This window comes from Chiloscyllium plagiosum, chromosome 5 (genome assembly GCF_004010195.1).
Source record: "Chiloscyllium plagiosum isolate BGI_BamShark_2017 chromosome 5, ASM401019v2, whole genome shotgun sequence".
NCBI classification, from domain to species: domain Eukaryota; kingdom Metazoa; phylum Chordata; class Chondrichthyes; order Orectolobiformes; family Hemiscylliidae; genus Chiloscyllium; species Chiloscyllium plagiosum.
In genome coordinates, this window is record NC_057714.1 from 101,398,525 (window position 1) to 101,426,134 (window position 27,610).

Consider the following 27,610-nt stretch of genomic DNA (forward strand, 5'->3'; position numbering starts at 1 on the left):
AGTAAACATTGGACTTGCAAAATTGAATGGAGTTTGAATGATTTCAAGTTATGGTGATGATGTTATGGAGCACTTAAGCACTCTAGACTACAATGCCTTCAGGGGTGTAGAATCTTTGTCACATCTATTACTGATGTGTATGTTGAATAGTATTCACTGTCACGTCAAAAGGTTTGTGGGTTGAGCCTAAACAGAAAATCTCTAAATCATTCACCCTCACCGACCACATCACACTCCGTGTTTGTTGTTCTTATTGTGTTTCTCTGGATCAATAAGTGTCTTGCTGTTATTCTTTCCCTTGAGGAGACATTCACACTGTGGGTTCATTCCTTGTTGCTCTGCTATTTTATCATCATGACTGCTGCCCTTTGGCTTTCTGTTATCTTGTCCCAGTATTTCAGTTACTTTTCTTCAGTCAACAACTCAACTACTGCCTCTACATTTTTTTGCCATTCTCTTGCTGTTCCATAGTCATAGAGATGTACAGCACAGAAGCAGACTTTTCGGTCCAATTCATCCATACCAATCCGATATCCTGAATTAGTCTAGTCCCATTTGCCAGCACTCTGAACCTTTCCTATTCACATACCCATCCAGATGCCTTTTGAATCTTGTACCAGCCTCCACCACTTCCTCTGGCAGCTCATTCCATACACACACCACCGTCAGCGTGAAAAAGTTGCCCCTTTTAAATCTTTCCTCTCTCACCTGAAACCTATGCCCTCTAGTTCTGGACTGCTTTTTCCTTTGGTCCAACAAACTTTGACATATTTTTCTTGCAGGGATCTCTTACCAGGGCAGTTGTGGGAAGTCATGCCAAAACATTAACAGTGTTCAGTGCAGCGAGAGAAGTTGGAGAATGGACACTAGTCAGACTGATGACAATCACAGAATTACAAGAGATTGGAGCAGCAGAGATGACACCAGGTGATGTGGTAACGCAGATGACTAAAATCTCAAAAAAAGATCACAGCTTTTAGCAAGTAATTTGTGGATCCCAGTTTGTCTTAAAAATGCTGGACTAAAGATTCACCCATTCCAATGCCTGTTTAAAAAAGCAAAGTGCAAAGCTTTTTTGTCCCCCTCTCAATTTTGCAGTTTCCAGAAACCAAGCAACTGTTATTTCCTTACCTGTATGTTAGAACACCATGCATTTCTCTTACTGACGTTAAATTACAAAAATGAATATGCTTTCAAAGTAATTCATTGGTTGCAAACCACTGTGGATAATGGCCAGAGGCACTAGATAAATGCAAGTCATTTGCTTTGATGCTGCTTACTCCAATAAAGGTCAATGAATATAGATGCATGCTCAGTAGAAAGAGACTGCAAAATTGCACTGAAACCAGCTGACTAGGCATTACAAAGGCGAACTGCATGCAAAGTGGAGTTTACCTTAATAAATATTACAAGATAAATCAACCGAGATAACCTTAAGGTCTTTCTAACTGTGAAACAGATCAAAATGCCATTACCACATATTTTGACTACTTATTTATGCTCTGTCTCTCTGCTTGATTTAAAGCCAACAAAATGCAATCACTACACAAACAGAATCAAGAATCATCTACTAATGGAAAGTTTAATTGAAAAGTGACCAGCAACATGAGGTAATCCCTTGTGTTAAGTTGGCTATAAAGACCTTAGTGCACTGAATCACACCAAACAATCCCTACACAGGCATTAAAGAAAATTTGAATTCATTATGCCCCAATGAGTAGAGATACCAATCAAGATTCCCTAAAAGACATTTTGTTGATAGAGCTGAAAGAACAATACAGTATTTACTAGCCACATCCTATTTACAATTGTAATCAAAATATAATTAGTTCTTTGATAGATGACTTTGCAACTTGCTGTCTGTCACAGATTTAAATTAACTGGTTGAGTAACAAGTAAATCATTCTTTACTGATTGAGTTGTGTCTGCGTCACATTTCTTTTTCATCTGGGAAAAGATATTTTGCACAAATAATTTGAAGACTGCATTGATTACCTTGAATTTCACTAAAACATTCACAAAACGTTGTGTCCTTAAGTACACAAGCCTAGTTTCCTCAGATGCTTGCAAATAGGTCTAGAAGTATTCATAGAATATACCAGCATATACCTGGAGTATTGCGTGCGGTTTTGGTCTCCTCACTTGAGAAAGATGAACTGGCACTGGGGGTGCTGAGGAGGTTCAATTGGTTGATTCCAGAGTTAAGAGGGTTCGTTTACAAGGAGAAACTGAGTAGACTGGGATTACACTCGCTAGAATTTAGAAGAATGAGGGGGGATCTTACAGAAAGATATAAAATTATGAAGCCACACACGCAGACGACAAGCAACATAAATTCGACTGGGACAACACTACCATTATAGGGCAAGCCAAACAAAGAACAGCCAGGGAATTCCTAGAAGCATGGCACTCATCCACAAACTCCATCAACAAACACATCGACCTGGACCCAATATACCGGCCACTACAGCGGACAGCTGAAACTGACAACCGGAAGCAGGGACAGGCCACTATAAATGCCAGAGGAAACACCACAGAAGCGCTTCACAGGAGGCTCCCAAGCACTGAGGATGTCACCTAGACAGGGGACGAAACGTTTGCAACAAAAACTTCCAGCTCAGCGAACAGAACCAAAGCAACGAGCAACCGATCTACAAATCTTCTCACAAACTTTGAATTATGAAGGGAATAGATCAGATGGAAGTGGAGAGGATGTTTCCACTGGCAGATGAAACTAGGCCAAGAGAGCGTAGCCTCAAAATTAGGGGAGAGCAGATTTTGGACCAAAGTGAGAAGGAACTTCTTCACCCAGAGAGCTGTGAATCTGTGGAATTCCCTGCCCTGTGAAGCAGTTGAAGCTTTGTCATTGAATGTTTTTAAAGCTAAGATAGATACTTTTTTGAACAGTAAAGGAATTAAGAGTTATGGTGAGAGGCAGGCAAGTCGAGTTCAGGCCACAAAAAGGTCAGCCATGATCATACTGAATGCAGAGGAGGCTTGAAAGGCCAGATAGCCTACTCCTGCTCCTTGTTCTTATGAGCATGCTTCTCAGCCTTTTCATCAGAAGATTTACCACAAATGGCAACTGCTCTACAGTGCTGCTGTTTTATTTTCCCAAGCAACATTACATATTTTTTCTAAATAACTTGTTCAGAGATCTTATTATGCAATTCTGGAAGAAGTGGGACGTGAACCCAGGCCTCCTAGCTCGGAGGTAGGGACACACCCACTGCACCACAAGTGCCCTCACATTAGAAATTGAGGTTTGATGAGAAGGAACATGTTCAACTGCAACAGTAAACCTGGTGCTTTTCGTTATCTAAAGGCAAGTAGTGGTGCATATCAGGTCTATTGAGACTACAGAGCACTTAATGCAATTTTCACTGCTCCAAGCTTTCAAAACATATTTTTACAAACTGCATTTGAAAAGAGTAAAAAGGGGAGAGTGTACAAGACAGCCTATGCCCTGGAATTAAACGCATGATGTTGATTAAATTTCTAGATGGAAAAATAAATTCACCATGTCTCTTTAAAATGGCTGTTCAAGTCCATTGTTGCACTTTGACCTCACATTGCTGCACTCAGAATGGAACAGTATGCACTTCTCAGTAGCCTTGTTGAACTTTACAGATAAAAGGTTTGTCCTTCCCCTTCGTACATCAAAAATCATCTTGTTTCCATTAACAAGAGACTCTAATCTTTTGTTAGATGTCAGAAGAATTCAGTGATGGAGCACAGCAGCATGTGTCATGGGAATTAAAACAGCTACACCTAATACTCAAAACACATTGTTAGCTTCAAACCCAAGTTTCAGCTCTAGTGAGGTCTCCGTTCCCTAAAAATCCCAAAATGCAATTTCTTGGTGTAAAACTGAAGAAAATTTTAAAATAACCTAACTTACAACTGCATTGTCCTTTTAAAAGTTTTTTTCAATGATCATTCCATTCTATTTACTATTGTTTTTACATTTGGCCCAATACTTTGGTTATTTTCAACAAGGAAAGCAAAATTAAAAACATGGGCATGGCAGAAACTTTATTAAAATCCAGGTCACCGGACACCCACAAAAATATTTTATTAAGATTGATTTCACCAGAAGGATGGCTAAACTGAGCCCCTGCTTTATTGCTTGCACTCTAGCTGCAATAAATACTCTTAACAGTGACCGTATGATTAGATTTGATTTGATTTGATTCCCTACAATGTGGGGACAGGCCCTTTGGCCCAACAAGTACACACCGACCCTCCGAAGAGTAACCCACCCAAATCCCTTTTCCCTTTAACTAATGCACTCTACATTATGGGCAATTTAGCATGGCCAATTCACCTGGCCTGCACATCTTCGGATGGTGGGAGGAAACTGAAGCACCCAGAGGAAACCCACGCAGGCACGGGGAGAATGTGCAAACCCCACACAGACAGTCACCCGAGGACGGAATCGAACCTGGGACCCTGATGCTGTGCTAACCACTGAGCCACCGTGCCGCCCGGTTGGTTGAAATCCTGGATCCACATCTAAAATTACTCTCCCAAAACGAGTAATCTATTTGAAGAACACAAAACTGCCTAACCCGTATTTACAGTTACCCTCTTGGCTTGGCCAAATCTCATCGTATCACCAACCTAAGGCCATGTCTGATCAATTCTTTGTGTCACTCTCCACTCACACCATCGCTGTTTCTGTCTCTGTCCCTGGAAAGAAAAATCCCCAAATTTTGCTGACAAGTAAATAGAATTTTGCAAAAAACAGAGCTTGAAACACCAAGGGTGTCACACGTTCTAAACTTTAAGCTTGACTGAGACACATGCAGATTTCTTGCACATTCTCATAATCAGACTACTTATCACGCATAAAGTGGGTGAGAAACATTGCCTCAGATTAAATATTGTTAAGACTGAAACCAAAGTTTTCAGTCCCTGCTCTGAACCATATTCCCTGGCCACTGAATTCCTGGCAACAGTCTGAGACTAAACCAACTTACAACTTTTAATGCCAAGGATGAGCTTCTCACCACAAACCTGGCTCATCACCAAAGGTAAAAACAAGGACTGCAGATGCTGGATTAGAGTGGTGCTGGAAAAGCACAAGTCAGGCAGCATTGGAGGAGCAGGAAAATCGATGTTTTGGGCATCAATTTGGGAGGAAATGTCAATTTTCCTCCTCCTCGGATGCTGCCTGACCTGCTGTGCTTTTCTAGCACCACTCTAACCTCATCACCAAGGGTGCCTATTTTCACCTCCATAATATTACCCAACTTTTCCCAAATCAATTCATGTGAAATCTTTGTTTGTGTCTCCATTACCTCTGGACTTCATGACTCCAATGCATTCCAGGATGGTCTTTTACAGTCTACTCCCGGTAACTTGAGATCACCCCAAATTCTCTTGCCAATGTACTAACTTGTCCTGTTCACCTTCCACTCATGTTCACTGACCTACATTCGATTTCTAGAATTATAGTAGCACAGGAGGTAGCCATCCAGCCCATTGCGCTTGCAGCAGCTCATAAAATGATCTTTACCTCGTGGCAATCTCCAGCTTCTACCTCATGTCTTTGCATGTTAGTTTCACCCAAACAATCATCCAATACCCTCTTGAATGCCTCAACTGAACCTTCTGATTTGTTTTTTTCGGGGGTGGGCAGAATGTCAAATAGCACTATAGGTTTTCTATTACCTCAGGTACATACTGATAACTAGAGATGTGAACAGAAGATGTTATTTGATAATATAGTCACTTATTAGTGCAAACGTGATTGGATCATGTGTACTAACTTGGAATGTGAACTATGCAAACATAGTTGAGTAGAGATCAGGGTGAGGAAATATGTAATCTCTTCATTAGTAGCTTGTTGGCTATAAATTGATATAAAACCTTTGCTCATCATAAAGACTTAGCTTTATGCCATCATCTTGATGTGTACATCTCCCGTGCATGCATGATTGTATATTTAAACCAAGGAAGCAGAGTCTCAACTGGTCTAAAGGGAAATAAAGGGTTAAATTCATCCTATTACAGCCATCACATGTCCAGGTCCTGTATCCAAATCTTTATACTCACTGGGTGACAAAGTTTTTCTTTACTTGACCCTTGCCTCTTTCGAAGATCACTTCGAATTTACATCCTCTTCTTTTTACAAGCAGAATCAAGTCAAAGTTCACCCTATTGACTCTATCCTGCCCCACAAGATTGTGCAAATCATGAGAACGTCTTGGTTTTAAAAATCTCATGACAATTTTTAAATCCTTTCATACTCCTCGACATCTCTGAAACCTCATTTACTCTACAGCGTTCAGAGGCATCTGTGCTCCTCTAATTCTGACGTCTGCATCCCCAACTTAAACTGCCCCACCATTGACTGCCACATGCCCATTGCCTAGAATCCAGCTCTGGAATTTTCTCCTTAAATTTGTCGACCTCTCAGCTTCCCTTCCACCTGTAAAACACTCCTTAAAACTACCTTTTCTGTATAGTTCAGTATCATTTTTTGTCTTGTGATGCTACTGAGAAGTGCTTGGTGCATTTTTAACACAAGAAACACTTATTAGAAGGAACAGAGTTTTCTTTAAAAAGGACATGAGATGTGGGCTTTGCTGGCCACTCCCCATTGCAAGTTGCTTTTGAGGTGGTGGTGAGTAGACCAACAATGCCAACAGGGATTCCAGAATTTGGACACAATGACAGTCAGAGAACAGTGATATATTTCCAAGTCAGAATGAGGAGTGGTTTGGAGGGGAACTTGCAGATGGTGGCGTCCCCATCTATCTGCTACCCTTGTCGTTCTAGGCCATAATGGTCATGAGTTTGGAACTACAGTGCATCTTGTAGATGTGGTACACATTTTAAGTGTCAGTGTTGTGGGGAGTGAATTGAAGGATATGGTGCCAATCAAGTGAGCTGCTTTGTCCTGGATGGTGTCACAATTCACGAATGTTGTTGGAGCCGCACTTTCAGGTCAGTTGAGAGTATTCCATCACACTCCTGCCTTGACCTTTGTCGATAATTGACAGGCTTTAGGGATTCAGGAAGCAAGTTACTCACCATAGGATTCCTAGCTCTGACTGTCTTGTATAGCCACAGTATTCACACAGGTATTGTCAAAAGTGACCTCCAAAATGTTGATAGTGGAATATTCAGCTGTCATAATGCCATTGAATGTCAAGGGTCAATGGTTAGATTCTCCCTTGCAAATGATTCACTGACTGGCACGAATGTTGCTTGCTATTTGTCAACTTAAACCTGGGTATTGTCCCGGGCTGAAATCAAATTTAATTGATGAATGTGAAAAATTTAACACAATTAAGACAGCTAAATATATCCCACTGAGAACAGACTAAGAGCTTAATGTCCACTGGCACCTCAGCACAGTCAAACCAAGGGTTTCTTAGACCAGCTTATAGAAAAACCTAGGGATGAAAAACAAAAGGGAAATCGTTAGAGGATTAAAGTGAAACTTTACACAAGGGTGCCATTTCCCTTCTCCTATCAATCTTCCACCCTATCTTCCAGTAACTTTGGAATGCAAATCTAAAAACGCTTGGCACTCCATTCTACCTCTTCGAGTGGCCACTACTAAAAAGGAAAACAGTCAGCTGGTTATATAGCATCGGGCACATCACAAAAATTCTATCTTTGCCCAATGTCCATGACACTTTCAGCAAAAATCACTGTACAATAATTACAACTTAGAGATTCTAAAATTAAATGCGGTGCTAACTTTGGTGCTGTAGACGAGTTAAGTAAACAGTGAACATCAATCCTGGGAATTTCCTCATCTGTAAGGTACAGCTATAAATTTGCCAAAGTCAACACCTTATGTTCTAATTGACGTTGGTGTGTTTGAAATAAGATTGCTAGTTTAAATGGCATAAATGAAAAAGTAAATTTTAAAAAAACTGCTATTCAAAGAGATTTGACATTCTTTAAAGTCAAGGTACCTCACAACAGGTTAAGTCATAAAGGTAGAAGCCATGGTTTTGGAAGTAGTTTAGTGGGCATGGATAGAGAATTGGCTTTGGGCAGGAAACAAAGTTGAGAAAAGAGATTCTTTTTCAGGCTGGAAACCTATAATCCATCGGGATCAGTGCTGGGATCACAACTGTTTACAATATATGTTAATGACTTGGAGGAAGGAAGTAAATGTCTTGTAGCCACATTTGCAGGCGACACAAAAATAGCTGGAAAGACAGGTTGCGGGAGGGACACAAATAGCTTACAGGGATACTGCCTGTCAGTAGAAGAGTTGGGACGTCACGTTGAGATTGTACAGGACATTGGCGAGGCCATGTTTGGAGTACTGTGTACAGTTCTGTTTGTCTTGCTATAGGAAAGATATCAGGAAGGGTGGGAGAGTTCAAAATTAGGAGGCACAATCTCAAGGTGAGAGGAAAAAGATTTAAAAAGGGACTTGAGAGGCAGCCTTTTTTGTTTTACACAGAGGGTGCTTCACATGAGAATGAGTTGCCAGAAGAAGTGGTAGATTTAGGTACACTTTCAACATTCAGAGAAATTTGGATAGGTATACAAATAGGAAAGATTTAGTGTGATAGAAACCAAACACAGGCAAGTGGGACTAGTTTAGTTTGGGAAATTTGGTAGGCCTGGACAAGTTAGACCAAAGGGTCTATTCCATGCTGTATGACTCTACAACTCTGTGACAGGTCAAGCAAGTGGGCAAAAAGTTGAAAAATGAAATATAATGCGGGAAAGAAAGGGAGAACTAAGGAACAGAATATTATTTAAATGGAGAAAACTGCAACACAGTTAAGGTACTTGGACACAAAATACAGAAAGTTAGAACACAGCTGTAGCTGTTAATCAGGAAGATTAATGAAATGTTGGCCTTTATTTCAAGGGGGTTGGAGTACAAGAGTTGGGAAATCTTACTGCAACTGTACAAGGTGCTGGTGAGACCATTCCTGGATTACTATGAGCAGTTTTGATCCTCTTATTTGTAAGAAAACATTATTTTCTTGGAGACAGTTCAGAGAAGGTTCACTAGATTGATTCCCAGCATGGAGAGATTACCTTACGAGCAAAGGCTAAACAGGTTGGGACTCTACTCATTGGAATTTAGAAGAATGAAACATAAAGGATTCTTAAGGGGCTTGATAGTGTAAATGCTGAGAGAATGCTTCCCCTCATGTTAGAGTCCAGGACCAGAGGGCATATTCTAAGAATAAAGTGGTGCCAATTTAGAGTGAGCTAAGGTTGATTTTACTTTGGAACTGCTTGCCACAGAGAGCTGTGGTGCTCATAGGTTTTTTTTGCGGGGAGGGGGGTGCAGAGTCCTTCTGTACATTTAAGGCCAAGATTGATAGATAGATAGATTCTTGATCAATAGGAGAAACAAGGGTTCCAGGGAAAGAGCAGGAAAGTGGACAGGAGGAATGACAGTCGGATCAACCATGATCCTGCTGAATGGCAGAGCAGGCTTAAGGGGCCAAGTGTTCTACTCCAGTTCCTATTCCTTATGGTCTTATTCTTCAATGGTATTTTTTGCTTCAGTTTCGCAAAAGCAGAAAATTAGCTGAAATTGAGTTTAACTGCAGTTTTCCCACATCTATGCTTTCTTAATATAAACCTGCAAGGTGCATGGATTTATAGACTGAATTTGTGGTGAGATAATTTCTTCAAGTTAGCTTGACAACTGAATAGCTTTAATACCATCTTTTAGTTATTTCACAATATAACACTCATTTTGGCGCAACATTTGATATTAAAAGAATTGAATTCTTACCTTTCCCAACATTCTTCCTAGAAAGTAGTAATGCCTGGTGAAGAGATCACCAACCAACATTTTTGCTGCAGGATTTGGATACAGAAGCCCTTCGTTTGTTGTTTTAAAAAAACCCTGGTTTGGGTTAAACCCAGTCTTGAGTAGTTCATTCAGAAATTCTCTGAATATTCCTCCACCATCAATCCCAGCTTCATCTAAACCATGTGCGTTTAATAGGTGAACACGTATTCGTTTCCTCAGGTCAGATTCTGAAAAACATTGGGGGAGGAGAAAAAAAATGTTGCTCCTCAACAAATTGGTATTTTCACAAATCACCGTATAGATCAGGAGGTTACTGCCAGAAAGACAGCAGTAGTTTCAGCAATCACTGCCTAAGATTGACAGAAACCTCTTGCCCGCATTTGCACAGTTAAATACACACTGGAAGCTGTCAGCAACACCTTGCCCCTCCACAGGGTGCAGTCTTCACAAACACTGACAGTGATTTGATCTAAGCTTCAACTCTTATGTGCTGTTCTCACTGTAAAAGTAAACTGAAAAAGTTATCTTCTGTTGAAATGAGGTGAAACTGAGTTGTAAAAATATACGGATGATAATTGTTAATCAAGCTCTTGCCTTGAAAAACTTATTTTAGAGGTCTGGACCATCAATCCTTCATTCAACCATACAAATCCATGCATTTCTAAATTTTTTTTTCTGAAATATTTCATCTACTTTAATTCTGTTCGCAAGCAGCAAAAATTAATGGTACACAAAATAATCAAAAAGCAACTGATAATAAGCGTAGTGTTTTTAGTTTACTGTCTCACTGTTCTTCAAACCAATTTTCTGTCCAGCCTGTTTGAGGATTTCGACTGTTTCTGCACCCTACCAATATCAAAAGACAAACCCCATATCATGAGGAAAATATTTGCCACACTGCATGTGACATTTTCACAGGAGCTTTCTGTATTATTACTGCTGACCAAGAAAACAAAAATCTTGGTTAATATCTTATACAGTCATGAATACATATTTAATACCTCTCAGACCTTCAGCGCTCAGTTGCTTCACTGTCCAAGAAAGACATTGATGAAAGGGCCATGCAAAATGTTAAATTTAACTGGCTGCAAGACATTGAATTAACATATAACCCTCTGCCACACTGCTCATATCAAAATGGTCTTAAGTCAAGTTCAGCATTAAATATTAAGAATGGCACAATCTGGCCTTTGCTGAGAGCACCAGGCAGATTTATTCCAAAGAGAGTGAGGTTTCATATTTTAAAAATTTGTTTCCTCTTCTGCCATCACTAATCACAATTATTGTTTCTAAAGAAAGGATTAAAAAGGTACATGATACAGAATCAATGAAATAGTTATATGCTGGCTGTGGAAAAAGCCAGAGAGATGGGCTAGTGGATAATTGCCTGGTTTTCACTTTTTATATTTTCTTTGTGAAGCAGATTGCATTCAAATTACACTATCCTAGGTTTCATTTACAATTACGACAAATGATTTTTTTTCTTGCAGAACTCTTTCCTCTACAAACCATATGAATTTCTACTTAGCGCAGACAGTTTGATTTGCTGCCAGAGGAGAGTTTTGCATAAAAGGTCCCAAGGGTGCAAAAACATTACTTTCTGAATGAATCTCGGCAATAAAAATTACTTTCCACAAATCATCTGCCTTCTGAAAGATGACCATTATTAGTAGCCATCTAAGAAGGAATATAATTAGACCTTGGCTTCAAATCTAGACATTGCAGAATTATATTTCCCCAGAATATCACTACCAATCATTGCAATAAACTGCAATGGGGAATTTCAAAATGGACTAATTCTAAGCTCCATATTAACAATGCAATTTAAACTATTGTTGTCACAGTAGAATGCAACTGCCCTAAACACAAACATAATGTGAGAACCACAGCTAATGATTTAATGTTTTCCTACTGTATGCAATCTTCTGGAAAAGTCTTGAATCAGTGGATCTGCACTGAAAATACAACAAAGTGACCATGTGGTCACAACAGGTTTATATACAAACGCAAAATACTGCAGATGCTAAAAATCTGAAATAAAAACAAATTGAGAACAAGAGCAGATGTGATAGCATCTGGTGACAGAGAAACAGAAAATGTGATCCTGAACTACTGGCACCTTTCATTTTAATTCTCCACACATTACTTTTAATTAAACCTTTACCTCTTCCAGGACTCATCTGAGCTCAACACTTGCCTTCATTTTCCTTTGCTGACCTTGGTTGTTGCCTCCTATTCTTACTTCTGCCTTTTGAACGTTCTGCCAGTAATTTGTTTTTCATTCTTTCGGGGATTCTGGGCATCACCGTCAAAGGCCACCATGTTGTGGCAATCCTTGACTGCCCTGATGAAAATGGTGTGGAACAGCCTTCTTGAACTCAGTACTTGGACTACAGGGACACCCACAATGCTATTAGAAAGTTATAGGATTTTAACCAGGTGATTATGAAGGAACGGTAATGTACTATCAATCAGAACATTGTTGCAAAGTTGGGTAGAGTAATTGTAGATTGGGAGGAAGTTAGATAGAATTTGGTGTTTGTAAATAGGTGAAATGGGTAAAGCATTGTGTGATCCCTGTAAAAGATGGTGCTTTTTCTGTGCTGGAGTTTGCCAATACACACAGAGCCCAAACTGAAACATTTGTATTGAAAGGCCATACAGTTGGCAGGACAAGTAGCAATTTGTGTTTACTAAGACAATAGTCTTTTGAATTTAGCCAATTTGAACCAAGCCCTTTGATACCAAAGGCCTATTAAATTTAAATCTGATGGCTTTGACAACATAGGACCAATCCTATCGTAAGAAATATAGGTACGTCATCAAGAGTATAAAAAGGAGCAGTTGGAAAAAGACCAGAGCGAACAGCTCTCAACTCTCAAGAGAGAATCACTGCTTCTCAGTCACCTACGTGTTAAGGAAAGCACCATCTACATGATAACAGTACGAACAGTGGAAAGGATGCTCCTGACAAATGAAACGAGGGCAGAAGGCACAGAGCATTCCGGAAGACACATAAGCTGTTTGTAATTTCAAGAGACAAAACTCTATTTTTGTTGTATGAATGGGACTTGTATTTATTGGAATAGTGTACCAGTAGAATCTTGTTTTATTCAGGAATAGTTAGCAATTAGAAGGGATTTATTCGGTTTTCTAATAGTTTAGTTAAATTGTTCACTGTTAGAGTCAGATAACTAACTTGCTCCTTGCTGATTTTAAAGTAAGCATCAGGGATTTATTTTATTTAACCACTACAAGTAGCTGAGAAGCAGGTAATGCCACTAATAACACTTTTTTTATTTACAGATTATAGGGAGACATGCTCGCCTTTGGGTGTTTCAGTTTTAGTTCTCAGAAGGGGTCAACAACCACTTTATAAAAGATTGGGGGTTCAAATGCAGGATTTGAACAGTTTTAGGGTACAAAAGGTCACAGAACATTTAAACAGACTTGGGCACTCGTGTCCTAGATCTTTAAATAAAACTCAACTGAGTGGAAAATCTGTTTAATTTGCTTGTTGGTTAAATCAAATATGGGGAAATGGCTCTTAACATTGCTAAAGAGGTTTGCTGGTCAAAGATGCTTCCCAAATTTGCCAAGTAAGTTTAGAAAGACAGAAAAAGGTGACACTTTCAGAATTAGCAAACAGGCTAAAATTGGGTTTAACTAGGGATAATATGAAAGCTCGAGTTCGCCAAGCATTTAGGTATTTCACAGAAACAATCAAGTGCAGTGGAGTTAGAAAAAATAAAATTGCAAATGAGACAATTGGAGTTAGAAAGTGAACTTAAGGAATCAAGAGAGAGAGAAGAAAAGGAACTGAAACAATTTGAATTGCCGTTAAAAGCAGAGGAAAACAAAAAAGGAGAGGATGGCCCTAGCAGAAGAGAGAGAGTTTGAACTTCAGAAGTTGGCAATTAGACAGGAGAAGGTTGGCTCAAAAGGATGGAGATGAAGGTAAGAAGGTAGTCATGATGAGCAAATCTATCATATCCAAACGCTTGTTGGGGATCTGTTTAAAAATATCCGAGCATTGCCTAAATTTGACAGAAGAATGTGACCCCGACATCAAAGACATCTCAGAAATGACTCCGACTCCTTGGCATCATGGTAGCCCACCAATACAGTAAAACAGCAGCTAATGAACTTGAAAGACCCTATACAGACAACAAGCAAAATTAATGTCATTTACAAAATGCCTTGCAAGAACTGTAACAAACACTACATTGGACAAACAGGCAGAAAACTAGCCACCAGGATACACGAACATCAACTAGCTACAAAACTACATGACTCACTCTCACTGGTGTCCTTACATATGGATGAGGAAGGACACCACTTCCGTTAGGACAACACATCCATCCTAGGACAAGCCAAACAGAAACATGCATGAGAATTCCTAGAAGCGTGGCATTCCAACCAGAATTCTATCAACAAACACACGGACTTGGATCCCATTTACCAACCCCTGAGAAAAAAAGATCAGGAAATGACATCAACAACCCTAGGAAACTCAAACATATAAACAGAAGGGGGCTACACCACCAGCACTTTATTCAGATGCTCACTGAAGATGTTACCTAGTATGGTGATGAAACGTCTGAAAACAAACCTTCCAGCTGAGCGAGCAAACCTACATCCACTAATCCTATTGTTGAAAACGGTGATAAGTCATCAAGGTATACAAGAAGGGAGCAGTTGAACAAAGACCCCAGAGCTAACTGCCATCCGCCAGCGCGAACAGCCCTCAGCTCTAGACAGTCATCTATATATTAGGGAAAGCACCATCTAAATAATAACGATACCAACGGTGGAGAAGACATTCCTGACAGGAGAAACAACAGAGAAGGCTCAGAACATTCCGGAAGATATGTAACAAGACTGTAATTGAGAGATTAAATTCTATTTTTGTTATGTGAGTGGGACTTGTATTTATTAGAATAGCGTACCTTTAGAATCTTGTTTTATTCAGAAAGCATTAGTTAGAAGGGATTTATTCAGTTTGTTAATAGTTTAGTTAATTTGTTCACAGTTAGATAAATAAATCATGAATTGTTTTGAGAGAGAGAATCAGGGGTTTATTTTATTTAACCACCGGATGTCGCTGAGAGGCAGGTTATACCACGTTTTACACTTTTTAAAAAAAAACATGATAGGGCAAGACACTCCTCTTTGGTTGTTTTGATTTTAGTTCTCAGAGAGAAGTCAACTTCCGCTTTATAACATCAATGAAGCTTTTGTTATTTTCTTCTCTTATGCCCATCGCCTTCCATCAACTAACTGCTTAATTCTCATTTTCCATCCCATCACTGACCCCTTTTTCCTGTTATCCATACACACCCTCCCCCACACTTAATGCTCAATACCTATTAATTCTCTAATTTCTCCCTGGCTCTGATGCAACATGAGCTTGAAACATTAACTGTTTTCTCCCAGAGAAGTTGCCAAATCTGAACATTTACAACTTTATTAATTCTATTATTACATGTCTATGCTCCACACAAGCCTCCTGCCATCATACTTCTTCACACCCGATTAAGATGTCACTTCTTCTTTCTATTCACGTATCCCTTACTATGCCTGCCTTGAGTGCATCTGTTAACGGCCTCAACCAATGTGGTAGTTAACATCACATTCTCACTGTTCGTATGACAAGTTCTTTCTGAGCTATTTGTTGGATTCACTGATGAGCGTGTTATACTTGTGATCCCTAATTTTTAACTCCATGCAAGACAAAACAACTCTATATTTGCCTTCAGTTCTGACGAAGGGTCATTAGACTCTCAATGTTAATACATTTTTTTCCCTCTCCACATGCTGCCAGATCTGCTGAGTTCTCTTTATTTTGAAATTCTAACCTTAAACAATTCACAGGATTTATATGTAAACAGAAATTGCTGGAGAGAGTTATCTCTTAAGAGAACGAAGAGTTCATGTTTCTCCAGAACTGGACCTGAAATGTTAACTTGGATTTCTCTTCAGGGATGCTGCTAGATCTGATGAGTTTTCCAGCAATTTGTTTTTGTTTCTCATTTACAGCATCTGAAGTTCTTTCGGTTTTTACACAAATAAAGCTTTAGCTGGCAACAAGCAGCTGACACAATTGGTCTATTGGTCAGTCTACTGATGTAGACTTTACTTATGACAAAGCACTCCTGATTGCCAATAACTAATTTCCAAGTATCTAAACTTCTTGGTAGTTTGAATGGCTGAAACCAAAATCAGACCTCTGGAGTTATAAGAAACTGTTCTTGCTTCGCAGTAAAAAGCATCTCAAGCCTAAGGTAGCCAGTTTATTTCTTTTTCCCGGTTGCTATAAACTGTGATTTTTAATTGATAAGTCACTTTTATAAGTCACCCTGTGCCTCCTGCAAACAAGTATCTGGAGAAGGAAGATTAAAAAGCATTATTCTGATCAGCACTAGAATCATTTCAGCAAACCCAGCATACAGGGTGAAAAGGAAAATTGTTGAAGAAACTCAGCAGGTCTGGCAGAACCTGTGGGGGGAAAACACCGTTAATGTTTCGACATTAACACTTTCCCCTCCACAGATGCTGCCAGACCTACTGAGTTTCTCCAGTAATTTTGGATTTTCTTTCAGGTCTCTGGCATCCATATCGTAAGGGACCATTGAAATACCTTCCCAATCTTTTCTTCCACTAGGAGGAGAAAGTGAGGTCTGCAGATGCTGGAGATCAGAGCTGGAAATGTGTTGCTGGAAAAGCTCAGCAGGTCAGGCAGCATCCAGGGAACAGGAGAATCGACGTTTTGGGCATAAGCCCTTCTTCAGGAATCCACTCGGCACACCTTTAATTTATTGTCCCTGTCAGTTTGTATTAGATGCACGCAGATGGGAAATTTAGAAGACGATTAAAGTTTCAACTAGTAAGAGTTCTCTGCCAACAACCCTTAATTGTTTACCTGTAGCTGGACTCTATTTCTATACTTAACAATAAATGGTCATTAAGTATAGAAATCTGTCAGCCTGCATCTAAAGCACAGGCAAATAAGGACCTATCAAAACCTTACGCTTTTTTTGACAACTCCAGGAATAATGGGATTTGATTTCCAGCATACTCTCTCAGCGAGATGTGACACATTAAAAATTAATTTATTTAAACTTCAAGTAATCTGGTTGTGAGTGTAAACTAAAACCCTTGAACGATACAGTTCCATAACAATTCATACTTTCTTTCATATTTATTCATCAACTAATGTTATTATTTGTATATATTAAATGAATGTTAGAAAATAGTTTTTGACGCATCGCAATGATTATCCCTACCTGCACAACAGCATAAGAATGTCAGAACATTTTTATAATGTAATACATTTGTACGAATCCTACTTTGCACTCTGGTTTATTTTCTTCCAATCAAAATGAATGAGGCTACATTACGGCTACAAGAGTTCTAAACTTTACTGCTGTGATCAACAAGGCATTTCTATTGGAAGAAATAAGCCATCACACTAAACAAGTCCACAGAACAGAACAGAACAGTACAGGACAGGACAGCATAGGCCCTTCAGCCCTCAATGTTGTATTGACATTTTATCCTACTCTAGGATCAAACTCACTTATATACCCTTCATTTTCCTGTCATCCATGTGCCTATCCAAGAGTCACTTAAACGTTCCTTAAGTATCTTACTCCACCACCACTGATGGCAGTGCATTCCATGCACCCATCACACTGTCGAAAGAATCTACCACTGACATCTCCCCTAAATCTTCCTCCATCACCTTAAAATTATGCCCCCTCATGATTGCCATTTACACCCTGGGAAAAAGTCTTTGGCTATCCACTCTATCTATGCCTTTCATCATCTCATTCACATCTATCAAGTCACCTCTCATCCTTCTTTGCTCCAAGAGAAAAGCCCTAGCTCCCTCAACCTTCCTTCATAAGACATGCCCTCCAGTCCAGACAGCTTCCTGGTAAATCTCCTCTGTAGGAGAAAGTGAGGACTGCAGATGCTGGAGATCAGAGCTGAAAATGTGTTGCTGGAAAAGTGCAGCAGGTCAGGCAGCATCCAAGGAGCAGGAAAATTGATGTTTCGGGCATGAGCCTTTCTTCAGGAATGAGGAGAGTGTGCCAAGCAGGCTAAGATAAAAGGTAGGGAGGAGGGGCTTGGGAGAGGGGTGTTGGAAATGCGATAGGTGGAAGGAAGTTCAGGTGAGGGTGATAGGCCGGAGTGAGGGTGGGAGCGGAGAGGTCAGGAAGAAGATTGCAGGTTAGGAAGGTGGTGCTGAGTTCAAGGGTTGGGACTAAGACAAGGTGGGGGGAGGGTGGGGAGACACGCATCTCTATTTAACACTGATATTTTTGAACTGTATTCACAATTTTAGTCTACCTACGGAAAGAAATACTCTCCCAGTATCTACTCTGTCATGTCCTCTCAAGATTGGCCGTTTTATTGAAGTATATACAAACAGATCAGAGAACTGCAGATGCTGAAAATCAAAAACAAACATCAATTGCTGGAAAAAACTAATTGCTTCAGAACAGATCACTGGGCCTGAAACATTCATTCTGCTTTCTATCCACAAATGCTGCCAGACCTGCTGAAATTCTCCTGCAATTTCTGTTTTTGATATATATTTCAATTTTAGTATCACTCAACTCTAATCAGTATAGACACAACTTAGTCAGCCCTTCATTCAAAAGTTTTCTATAAGAGCAAGTTCAACAAAGAAAGCTCCAATTTGCCAGTTTTAGACATTCTAATGTCAAGGTTCAGATGTTACTGGCTGCATCCAGTTGTACTCTTCAGGTGACAGTCCATCCTGAACCAAATGTGCATCAATACCATTGCTGAACCTACACTTACAATGTTAAATCTGTTTTTTACCTTGATCAGCTGATTCTCACTACGTTTGTATTTAATTTGGTGGTTTATTTCAGCACCATGTGTCCAACTCTGTCAATAAAGTCAATTTAAATACACACTTGTTCAACATATTTTGGAGAAATGGAAGTGGAAAAAATGCTGTTTTCCATCTCACCTACCATTTTCTGGTGACAGCTTGTCATATGCATCTTCATAGATATAATTGCGCCGAATTGTCACATTAATTCCATCTAAAAACGGCCCCTCTCCTTGCACATCTTGTTTGTCGGCAAAGATCAATCTTTGAAAGATCTTAAAAATAAATCACCATTAATAAAATGAAGGCAGATTGACCAAAAAAAGTCTGCAAAATTGACATCAATTTTGTCATTTTCATATTTGAATTAATTACATTAGTACAATTTACATGCAACAAGCTATAACTAAATGTATTTAATTGGTCATCTAAGTTCCTTACACAATGACGTACATTGCGACACACTCAGAATTGCACTCTCCCTAACATGACAAAAGTTCACACTTGCGTAGCATTTCATTTAAATTGCTAAGTCTTGTTTTAATCATTTTAGAACAGCAGAAATTTTAACATTTTTTTTATTCAGTTAAAAAAAACTAAAGTCAAATTATTTTCTATGCCACTTAAACACTTGTGCAACTGTAAACAGTAGGCTGTAAATTATGATGATGAGCAAGTCATCAAAATCTTCCCTCCATCTCCAATTCCCACCTTCAATCAATTGCCAAACCTTAAACAGACCATTGTTCGCAGCAAACTACCCAGCCTACAGGACATCAACTACAACACCATGCAACCCTGTCACGGTAACTATGGCAAGACATGTCAAAGCATAGGCATGGCTACCACCAATAGATATGAGGATACCACCCATCACATGTACATCAGGTACTCATGTGACTTGTCCAACGTTGTCTCCCTCACACACTGCTGGCAAGGATGTCCCAAGGCACAGTGTATTGCCAAAATCAAGCAGATGCTACGACAATGGACGAATGAACACAAACAATCGCCACACAGGGATGCTCCTTCCCAATGGAGGAGCATTTCAGCAGTCAGTCAAAGGCATTCAGCCTCAGACCTTCGAGTAAACATCCTCTAAGGTTGACTTCCAGCCACACAACAACACAGAATTGCCAAATGTAGGCAGATAGCCATGTTTGTACCATAAGCACGGCCTCAACCGGAATCTTGAGTTCACGTCACACTACAGGTGACCTCACATGATATCCACACTGACACACTCACACAGACCCTCTTTCATACACACACACACACACACACACACTCTTCCAGACATAAACTCCCTCACACATGTGCACACACTCAGGCACATGCACACTCTCTCATACTTATACTCCCTCACATTCACACCCTCTCAAGCACACACACACACCCAGACACTCTATCCCCCCTCATGCGCGCACACACAAATCTAAGGGATGAATGTGCATTTGCAGATACATTCTATTTTGTTCAAAAAGCACATGATCTGCAGACAATCAATGTGGCATTTTATAAATTCCTACTTTGGAAATTGAACCAGTCTGGTTCCAGGTTGAGATACAAACAAACTTAAACATCTTTCCGGATAACAAATCTAAAACCTTCAGAAACAGTGTTTTCTCCTGTTGCACTACAACCCTGTGTCATGTGAGTTTTGACTTTGTCCACACCAGTCTAACATGAGCATCTCGAACATTGTCAAATATTGTGAATACGTAAGGCAATATTACTGCTAACAGGCATTTTCAGGATAGAGTTTATTGGATAATAGTATTTACCTTAACTCGTTCTTCAAACGGAACAACAAAAGGTAGTTCTGTTAAAATGGCAAGATGACGTTCTTCAGATACCGATAATTGAGCTGGCTCCTGCCCAACTGAGAAAATATAACAGAAAAAAAAGCAGTAGCCAAAGTTTCATTAATAAACTCAAAAAAATCCAACACAGAAACCTGACACAAACTGCAGGATCGACGAGGAGGCGGCTGGGAGAATGCAACAAGCCAGGCAGCATCAGGTGCTAGAGAAATCAACGTTTCAAGTGTAACCCCTGTTCAGGGCTTGGGATGCGTGTAAAGGGAGCTGCAGATGAAGGGAGTGGGGGCAGGCTGGTGAGGTGGGCATATGTGAAAGCACAGGGAGAGAGTACAACCTTCCCCCTGTCTCCACCTATCGCCATCTCACCACCCACTGCCGCTCCCCACCATGCCCCAACCCCCCACCCCATCTGCAGCTCCCCTTTCACGCATCCTCTGTCCTGAACACCCAAAACGTAGACTTCTCCACCTCCTGATGCTGCCTGGCTTACTGTGTTCTTCCAGCCTCCTGCTTGACTACCCTGGATTCCAACGTCGGCAGTTTTTTTTGTCGTGAAACAGACTGTTTGACAGGCAGAAACATTCATTTGCTGCATCAAACTTAATTACCCTCATACAGAGGCATACCCTCGCTGTCTCGCGTTTCAATTATTATAACAATGATTTCAAAAGTGTTTCATTGATGGTACAAACCTTTGGATATCCTGACATCATACAGAGCACTACATGGATGCATATCTTATTTCATATCCTGTCATTTTCCTTTATACATTTTTTCTTTTGAGACAACTAATAATTTTCAACAATTACTGACTGCATATTCAAAGAACACTACATACACAAGCCTCCAAGCAACTCAAAAGCAAAATACTGCAAATACTGGAAATCTGAAATAAAAATAAGAGGAAATATTCAGCAGGTCAAGCAACATCTATGTGCATAAAGGAGAGTTTATACTTGAAGTCCATGGCTTTCATCAGATCATGTTGTTGCACTCAATAGGAAACTGAGCTAGGCGCACAGTACTGTTGCATCTTTCCCATCCATGGTTGGATTTGGACAATTTCAATTAAATCTAGTATTAACCCAATCTGAAGTTAATAAGAAAAGTAGAAAAGAAATCAAGTTGGCAAAGGCTCGAAATAAAGATTAAGGAGGAGAGAAACAAGACTAAGACCAAATAAGAAACAAAGAGAAAAATCATAGGTGGTAAAAGCACTTTGTAACCAATGGAGCACATTTTGAAATGTCACTGTAGTAATGCAGGCAACGTAGCATGGCTTTTCCACACATGAGAATAGTGCAAGTAACTGAAGTAATTGTTCTTTTAGAACACAAAAATGGCAAAGTAGTAATGGGAAACTCAAAAGGGCAGATGCACTAAACCAATATTTTGTTGCTGTTTTCACAGTTTGGGGGGGGGGGGGATAAATTTCTGGAATGGTATAAGAAGATTGGAAACATGCTAATGTGACGTCTTATAGCTGGATTGGAGAGTTGGCAAAGAAATGGCAGATGGAGTTCAATCCAGGCAAATGTGAGGTGATGCATTTTGGAAGATCCAAATCAAGAGCAAACTATACGGTAAATAGAAAAGCTTGGGGAAAATAGATGTACAAAGAGATCTGGGTGTTCAGGTCCATTGTACTCTGAAGGTGGCAACGCCGGTCGATCAAGGCGGCATATGGCATGCTTTCCTTTACTGGATGAGGCATTGAGCGTTGGCAGATCATGTTACAGTTGTATAGGAGAAAGTGAGGACTGCAGATGCTGGAGACCAGAGTTGAAAAATGTGGTGCTGGAGAAACACAGCAGGGCAGGCAGCATCCGAGGAGCAGGAGAATCGACATTTCCGGCATAAGCCCAAAGAAGGGATTCTTGAAGAAGGGCTTATGCCCGAAACATTGATTCTCCTGCTCCTCAGATGCTGCCTGGCCTGCTGTGTTTTTCCAGCACCACATTTTTCAACAGTTGTATAGGACTTTGGTTCAACCACATTTGGAATACTGTGTACAGTTCTGGTTGCCACATTACCAAAAGGATGTGGATGCTTCGGAGAGGGTGCAGAGATGGCTCACCAGTATGTTGTCTAGTATGGAGAGCACTAGCTATGAAGGGAAGTTGAGTAGATTAGGATTATTTTCACTAGAAAGATGGAGGTTGAGGGGGGGAACCTGATTGAGGTCGACAAAGTCATGAAAGGTATAGACAGGAAAAAGCTTGCAATCCACCCTATCCACTCAATAACCAGAGGTCACGTGTTCAAGCTGAGGGGGAAACGTTTAAGGGAGATATGCGTGGAAAGTTCTTTACGCAGAGGGTGGTGGGTGCCTGGAATGCATTGATAGCGGAGGTGGTAGAGACAGGCATGATAGCATAATTTACGATGTATCTAAGCAGGGTGGGGCAGGGTGCAGAGGGATACAGATTCTTAGAAAATAGGCGATGGGTTTAAATAGTGAATCTGGATCAGCACAGGCTTGGAGGGCCAAAGGGCCAGTTCCTATGCTGTAAGGTTCCTTGTTCTTGGTTCTTTATTGCAAAAGGACTGGCTTATAAAAGTAAAAATAAAAAAGTGTTGTTACAACTATAAAAGGCACTGCTGAGACCACACCTGGAGTTGTGTGTCCAGTTTTGGTTTCCTTACTCGAAAGAGGATGTGGTGACACTGGAGGCATTCTGAGAAAGTTCATCAGGTTGACTCCAGGGATGAAAGGACTGTCATACGAGCAGTTGAATGGTTTGGGCTTGTACTCACTGGAGTTCAAAAAAAAAATTAGGGAGGGGATCGAATTGAGGTACATACGTTTCTAAAGGGGATTGATAAGGTGGACACTGAACACAAATTCCTCATTGTGGGACAGTCTCGAACAACAGATCATACATAAAGAGTGATAGAAGGTAAGCTCTGAGATGAGAAGAAACTACTTCTCTCAAAGGGTTGTGAATCTGTGGATCTCACTATCCCACAGTGCAATGGAGGTGGAGTCAATCAACAGATTCAACAAAGAAATAGACTTAGTTCTGAGGAAAAGTGGAATAAAGGGCTATGGGGAGCAAGCAGAAAAATGGAGTTGAGACCAGGAGAAGATCAGTCAAGATCACGCTAAATAGAGGAGTGAATCAGAGGGCTGAATTGCCAATTCCCGCATCAATTGCTATGCTCCAATGTACCAAACAATGAGATAATGGGTACGTAATCAGTTTTGGGTGTTGATAGCAGAATAAATATTGGCCAGGAGACCAAAGTTAAATTTCCAGCTTTTTCCCAAAAGCATGCTGAGAGATCTTGACAGCTACCCAAGAAGACAAAGTCTTATCTCATTCAGGGTCGTACTTCAGTTCTGCACAGGAATGTCAGCTTTGATTTTTATGCTCAAATCGGGGAGTGGGACTCAAATCCACAACTTTATGGTTTAAAAGTGAATGCGACATGCAGAGTCAAAACTGATAGCTAAACAGGACCAAGAGATGATTTAAAAAGGGCATCAGAATGGAACTAGAGAGAAAAAAAAATCTTTGGGTGCACGTACTGAAACAAAAAACAGTTGCGCAGTCAGAAACATTTGGAACAGTGAACAATGTGTCCAGAGAAATAAAAACAACGAACAAATTCATCAATGATGAAAAACGACAAAAGTAAAATTATCGAGCAATTTCAAAAAGGTAAAATATATATATATAGACCAAAACAACCATCAGGATGTACACATGAAAGTCAAATGTAATGTCAGTAAAATAGCAGAAAAATCATCTGGCAGAGAGACTAACATGATGTAACATCACTAAAAGAATAGGTCAGAAAATGAGAAGACGACATTTAAAATAGCAGATGGTGGGATGACAGTGCGATCATTTATAAAACCAATCAAATAGAGAGGAAGCAGCTTCAGGTAGGAAGGGATTACATTCTGCCGCCCATGTCAACCTCCACATATCAAAACACTTAGCAAGATGTAAGAAGCATTCTTGTATAAAGATTTTATTCAAAAGGGAATAATGCCAGGACTGGTGAAGAGCTAAAGTGATTTTTATATGTAAAATTGAAATTAGTCGAAGTTCATGAAACTATTGACCAATTAACTTAACATTGGTGGTTCAAAAGATAATGCCATTCTTATTTCATGAGACATGGATATTGCTGGCTTGATTAGGATTTATTGCCAATCCCTAATTGTCCAAGCGAAGTCAAGAGTCAACCATTGCTCTGTGCAAGACACTGAAGTCTAATGGAGCTGTCAGCACAGATTTCTAAAAGGAAAGCATTATCTCAAGGAACCTGACTAAATTTTCATGAAACTGAAAAAGAATCACAAAATTTCAATTATTATATAGCAGAAAGAGACCATTTGTTCCATTGTGGCTATATGAATTCTATTATCTAGTGCCAATCTCCAGCCTTTTCCTCATACTCCTGCTATTGGGTCATACTATTCTGACCCAAAAAAACATTTGATTCCCCTCTTGAATGCCTGAATATCTGGAGGCTGTATATTCCATATCGTAACAATTCTGAGTGAAAAAGGTTTTCTCACGTCATTTGCACATTGCTTTAAATCTACCCATCATGTTCCTGTTTCTTTTCCAAGCAGAAACAGCCTCACCTATCTATTCTGTCTCACTAATGATTGTGAAAACCTTAATCAGATGTCCTGTCAGCTTTCTTTTCTCCAGACAGCAAGTCCCAACTTCATCAATCTATCCTCATAACTAAAGTTTCTCACATCTGAAACCAGTTGAGTAAATATGTAACTAAATTTCAGAGAAGTACAATAACAAGGCATCAGTAAGGGGGGGGGTAGAGGATAAACTGTTCAACCTCCTCGCGAGAGTACGAGGTAGCGCCAATACAATCATCGATGTCGCGGAGGAAAAGGTGGGGGATGATGCCAATGTAGCTCCTCCCACCCTGCCCGCTGTAAAAACATCATCCCATATTCCCAATTCCTTCGCCTCTGCCGCATCTGCTCCCAGGAGGACCAATTCCACTACCGATCGGCCCAAATGGCCTCCTTCTTCAAAGACTGCAATTTACCCTCCGACGTGGTCGACAATGCTCTCCACTGCATCTCCACCACTTCCCACTCCCTCATTAGGTCCACACCCCCCACCAACCCAACCTCCACTCCTGGCACCTTCCCCTGCAACCACAAGTAGTGCTAAACTTGCGCCCACACATCCCCCCCTCACCTCCCTCCAAGGCCCCAATGGATCCTTCCATATCCGTCACAAATTCACCTGCACCTCCACACACATCATTTACTGTATCCGCTGCACCCGATGTGGTCTCCTCTACATTGGGGAGATAGGCCACCTACTTGCATAACGTTTCAGGGAACACCTCCGGGACACCCACACCAACCAACCCAACCGCCCCGTGGTTGAATACTATAACTCCCCCTCCCACTCCGCCAAGGACATGCAGGTCCTTGGCCTCCTCCATCGCCAGACCCTGGCCACATGACATCGCGTGGAAGAGCGCCTCATCTTCCGCCTAGGGACCCTCCAACCACACGGGATGAATGTAGATTTCTCCAGCTTCCTCATTTCCCCTCCCCCCACCTTATCTCAGTCCCAACCCCCGGATTCAGCACCGCCCTTTTGACCTGCAATCATCTTCCCGACCTCTCCGCCCCCACCCCTTTTCCGGACTATCACCCTCACCCCCTTCCACCTATTGTATTCCCAGCGCCCCTTGCCCAAATTTTTGTGTGGTGGAACTGAGAGTGTTAATGATAGCAATGCAATTCACATTCTATGTAGACTTCGGTGAGTATTTTGTTAAGGTCCCTATTGGCAGACTGGTCAATAGACTATGATATTCAAGGCAAAATGGCATGTTGAATCCAAAATTGACAAGCCAGTAAGCGGAGAATGATGGTGTGGAGGAGTTTCTGGGACTGCAAGTTTGGTTTCAGTGGGGGGTTCCATGTAGCTTGGTGCTTAGGCTGCTGCAGTTTTTGATGTACATTAATGATTTGGACTTAAACATTGGGGGTATGATAAAGCGGCTTGTGGATGATAAGAAATGGGTAGTCTATTAAATGGTGAGAAGGATACCCATACACTTAGCCTCCTGCAGATTAAGTCCTGTGAAAAAGTTAACAAAGCAAGGGAGTACACTATGAATAGGATATCAGAGGGACATTGGTGTGCATATCCATTGGTCCCTGAAGGTAGCAGGGCAGTTAAGTAAGACGGTTATGACAACCTGTAGAATACTTGTCTTTATTATCTGATGCAAGCTGAACTGCATCAATCACTTTTTGGGCCACACCTGGAGTACTGTATAGATATGGTCGCCATATTAGAGCAAGCATTTGACTGCACGAGAGAGGGTACAGAGGAGAATTAGCAGGGCGCTAGTTGATCTGCAGGCCTGAGCTATGAGGAAATATTAGATGGGCTAGGGCCGTTTTCCTAAGAGGGATAAAGTTGAGAGGGGACCTGATAGAAAGTGTATAAAATTATGAAGGACATAAGTAGAATGGATAGGAAGGCATTTTTTCCATTAGAAGAGGGCAAATGGCATAAATTTAAGGTAATAGATAGAAGGCTAAGAGTAGAGTGGGGGAGATTTTTTTTCACCCAAGGTGTGGTGGGAATCTCAAACACGCTGCCTGAAAGAATGATTGTGCCAGATACTCTCATAACATTTAAGCAGTAGTTATATCTGCACTTCTGTTGGCTTAGCTTCTAGAGTTAAGGGCCAAGAGCTTTCTTCAACGTGCAATGGCTTACACCGAAATTATGCCCACTGGTCCGATATACTCCAAGGGAAACAATCCACCCTGTCAAAGGTAATTACCCTAATTTAAGCTTAGCCTAGTTGTTTCTGACCCAAGTTCCTCTTTCTGTGTTATTTTTAAAATGTTGAAAATTAAAACTTGCAGTGAATCTTAGGTACGGACAAAGAATAAAGACAATCGGGGTATTAACATTGACTATAATATTTTGCAGAAAATATTTACCAACTAGATTTTTTTCCTTAAATCAATTTTAGTTATTCCTTCACAAAGGGTTAAAGGCATTTAAACAAAAATTGCCTGTACAGCAAAGCTAAACCACTATCGTACCACTAGACCTCAATTATTCTGGTCAATTAGTCAATTTTATCTGCATTTCTCCATCAAGTTTCTATCTTTTACAAGAAATATGT

General features: G+C 40.4%; 1 protein-coding gene across 2 annotated transcripts in view; it reads right to left on the reverse strand.

Moving 5' to 3' along the window:
- The window catches only part of ube3c (ubiquitin protein ligase E3C), a 177,268-nt gene that overhangs the window by 44,336 nt on the left and 105,322 nt on the right, over positions 1–27,610 (reverse strand). For both annotated transcript variants that reach the window (XM_043690704.1, XM_043690705.1), the window contains exons 17-19: positions 20,414–20,511; positions 18,772–18,904; positions 9,740–9,987 (exon numbers count right to left, since the gene is read on the reverse strand). In XM_043690704.1, coding sequence (XP_043546639.1) covers positions 9,740–9,987; positions 18,772–18,904; positions 20,414–20,511 — 479 coding nt within the window. The remainder of the gene's footprint in view (positions 1–9,739; positions 9,988–18,771; positions 18,905–20,413; positions 20,512–27,610) is intronic.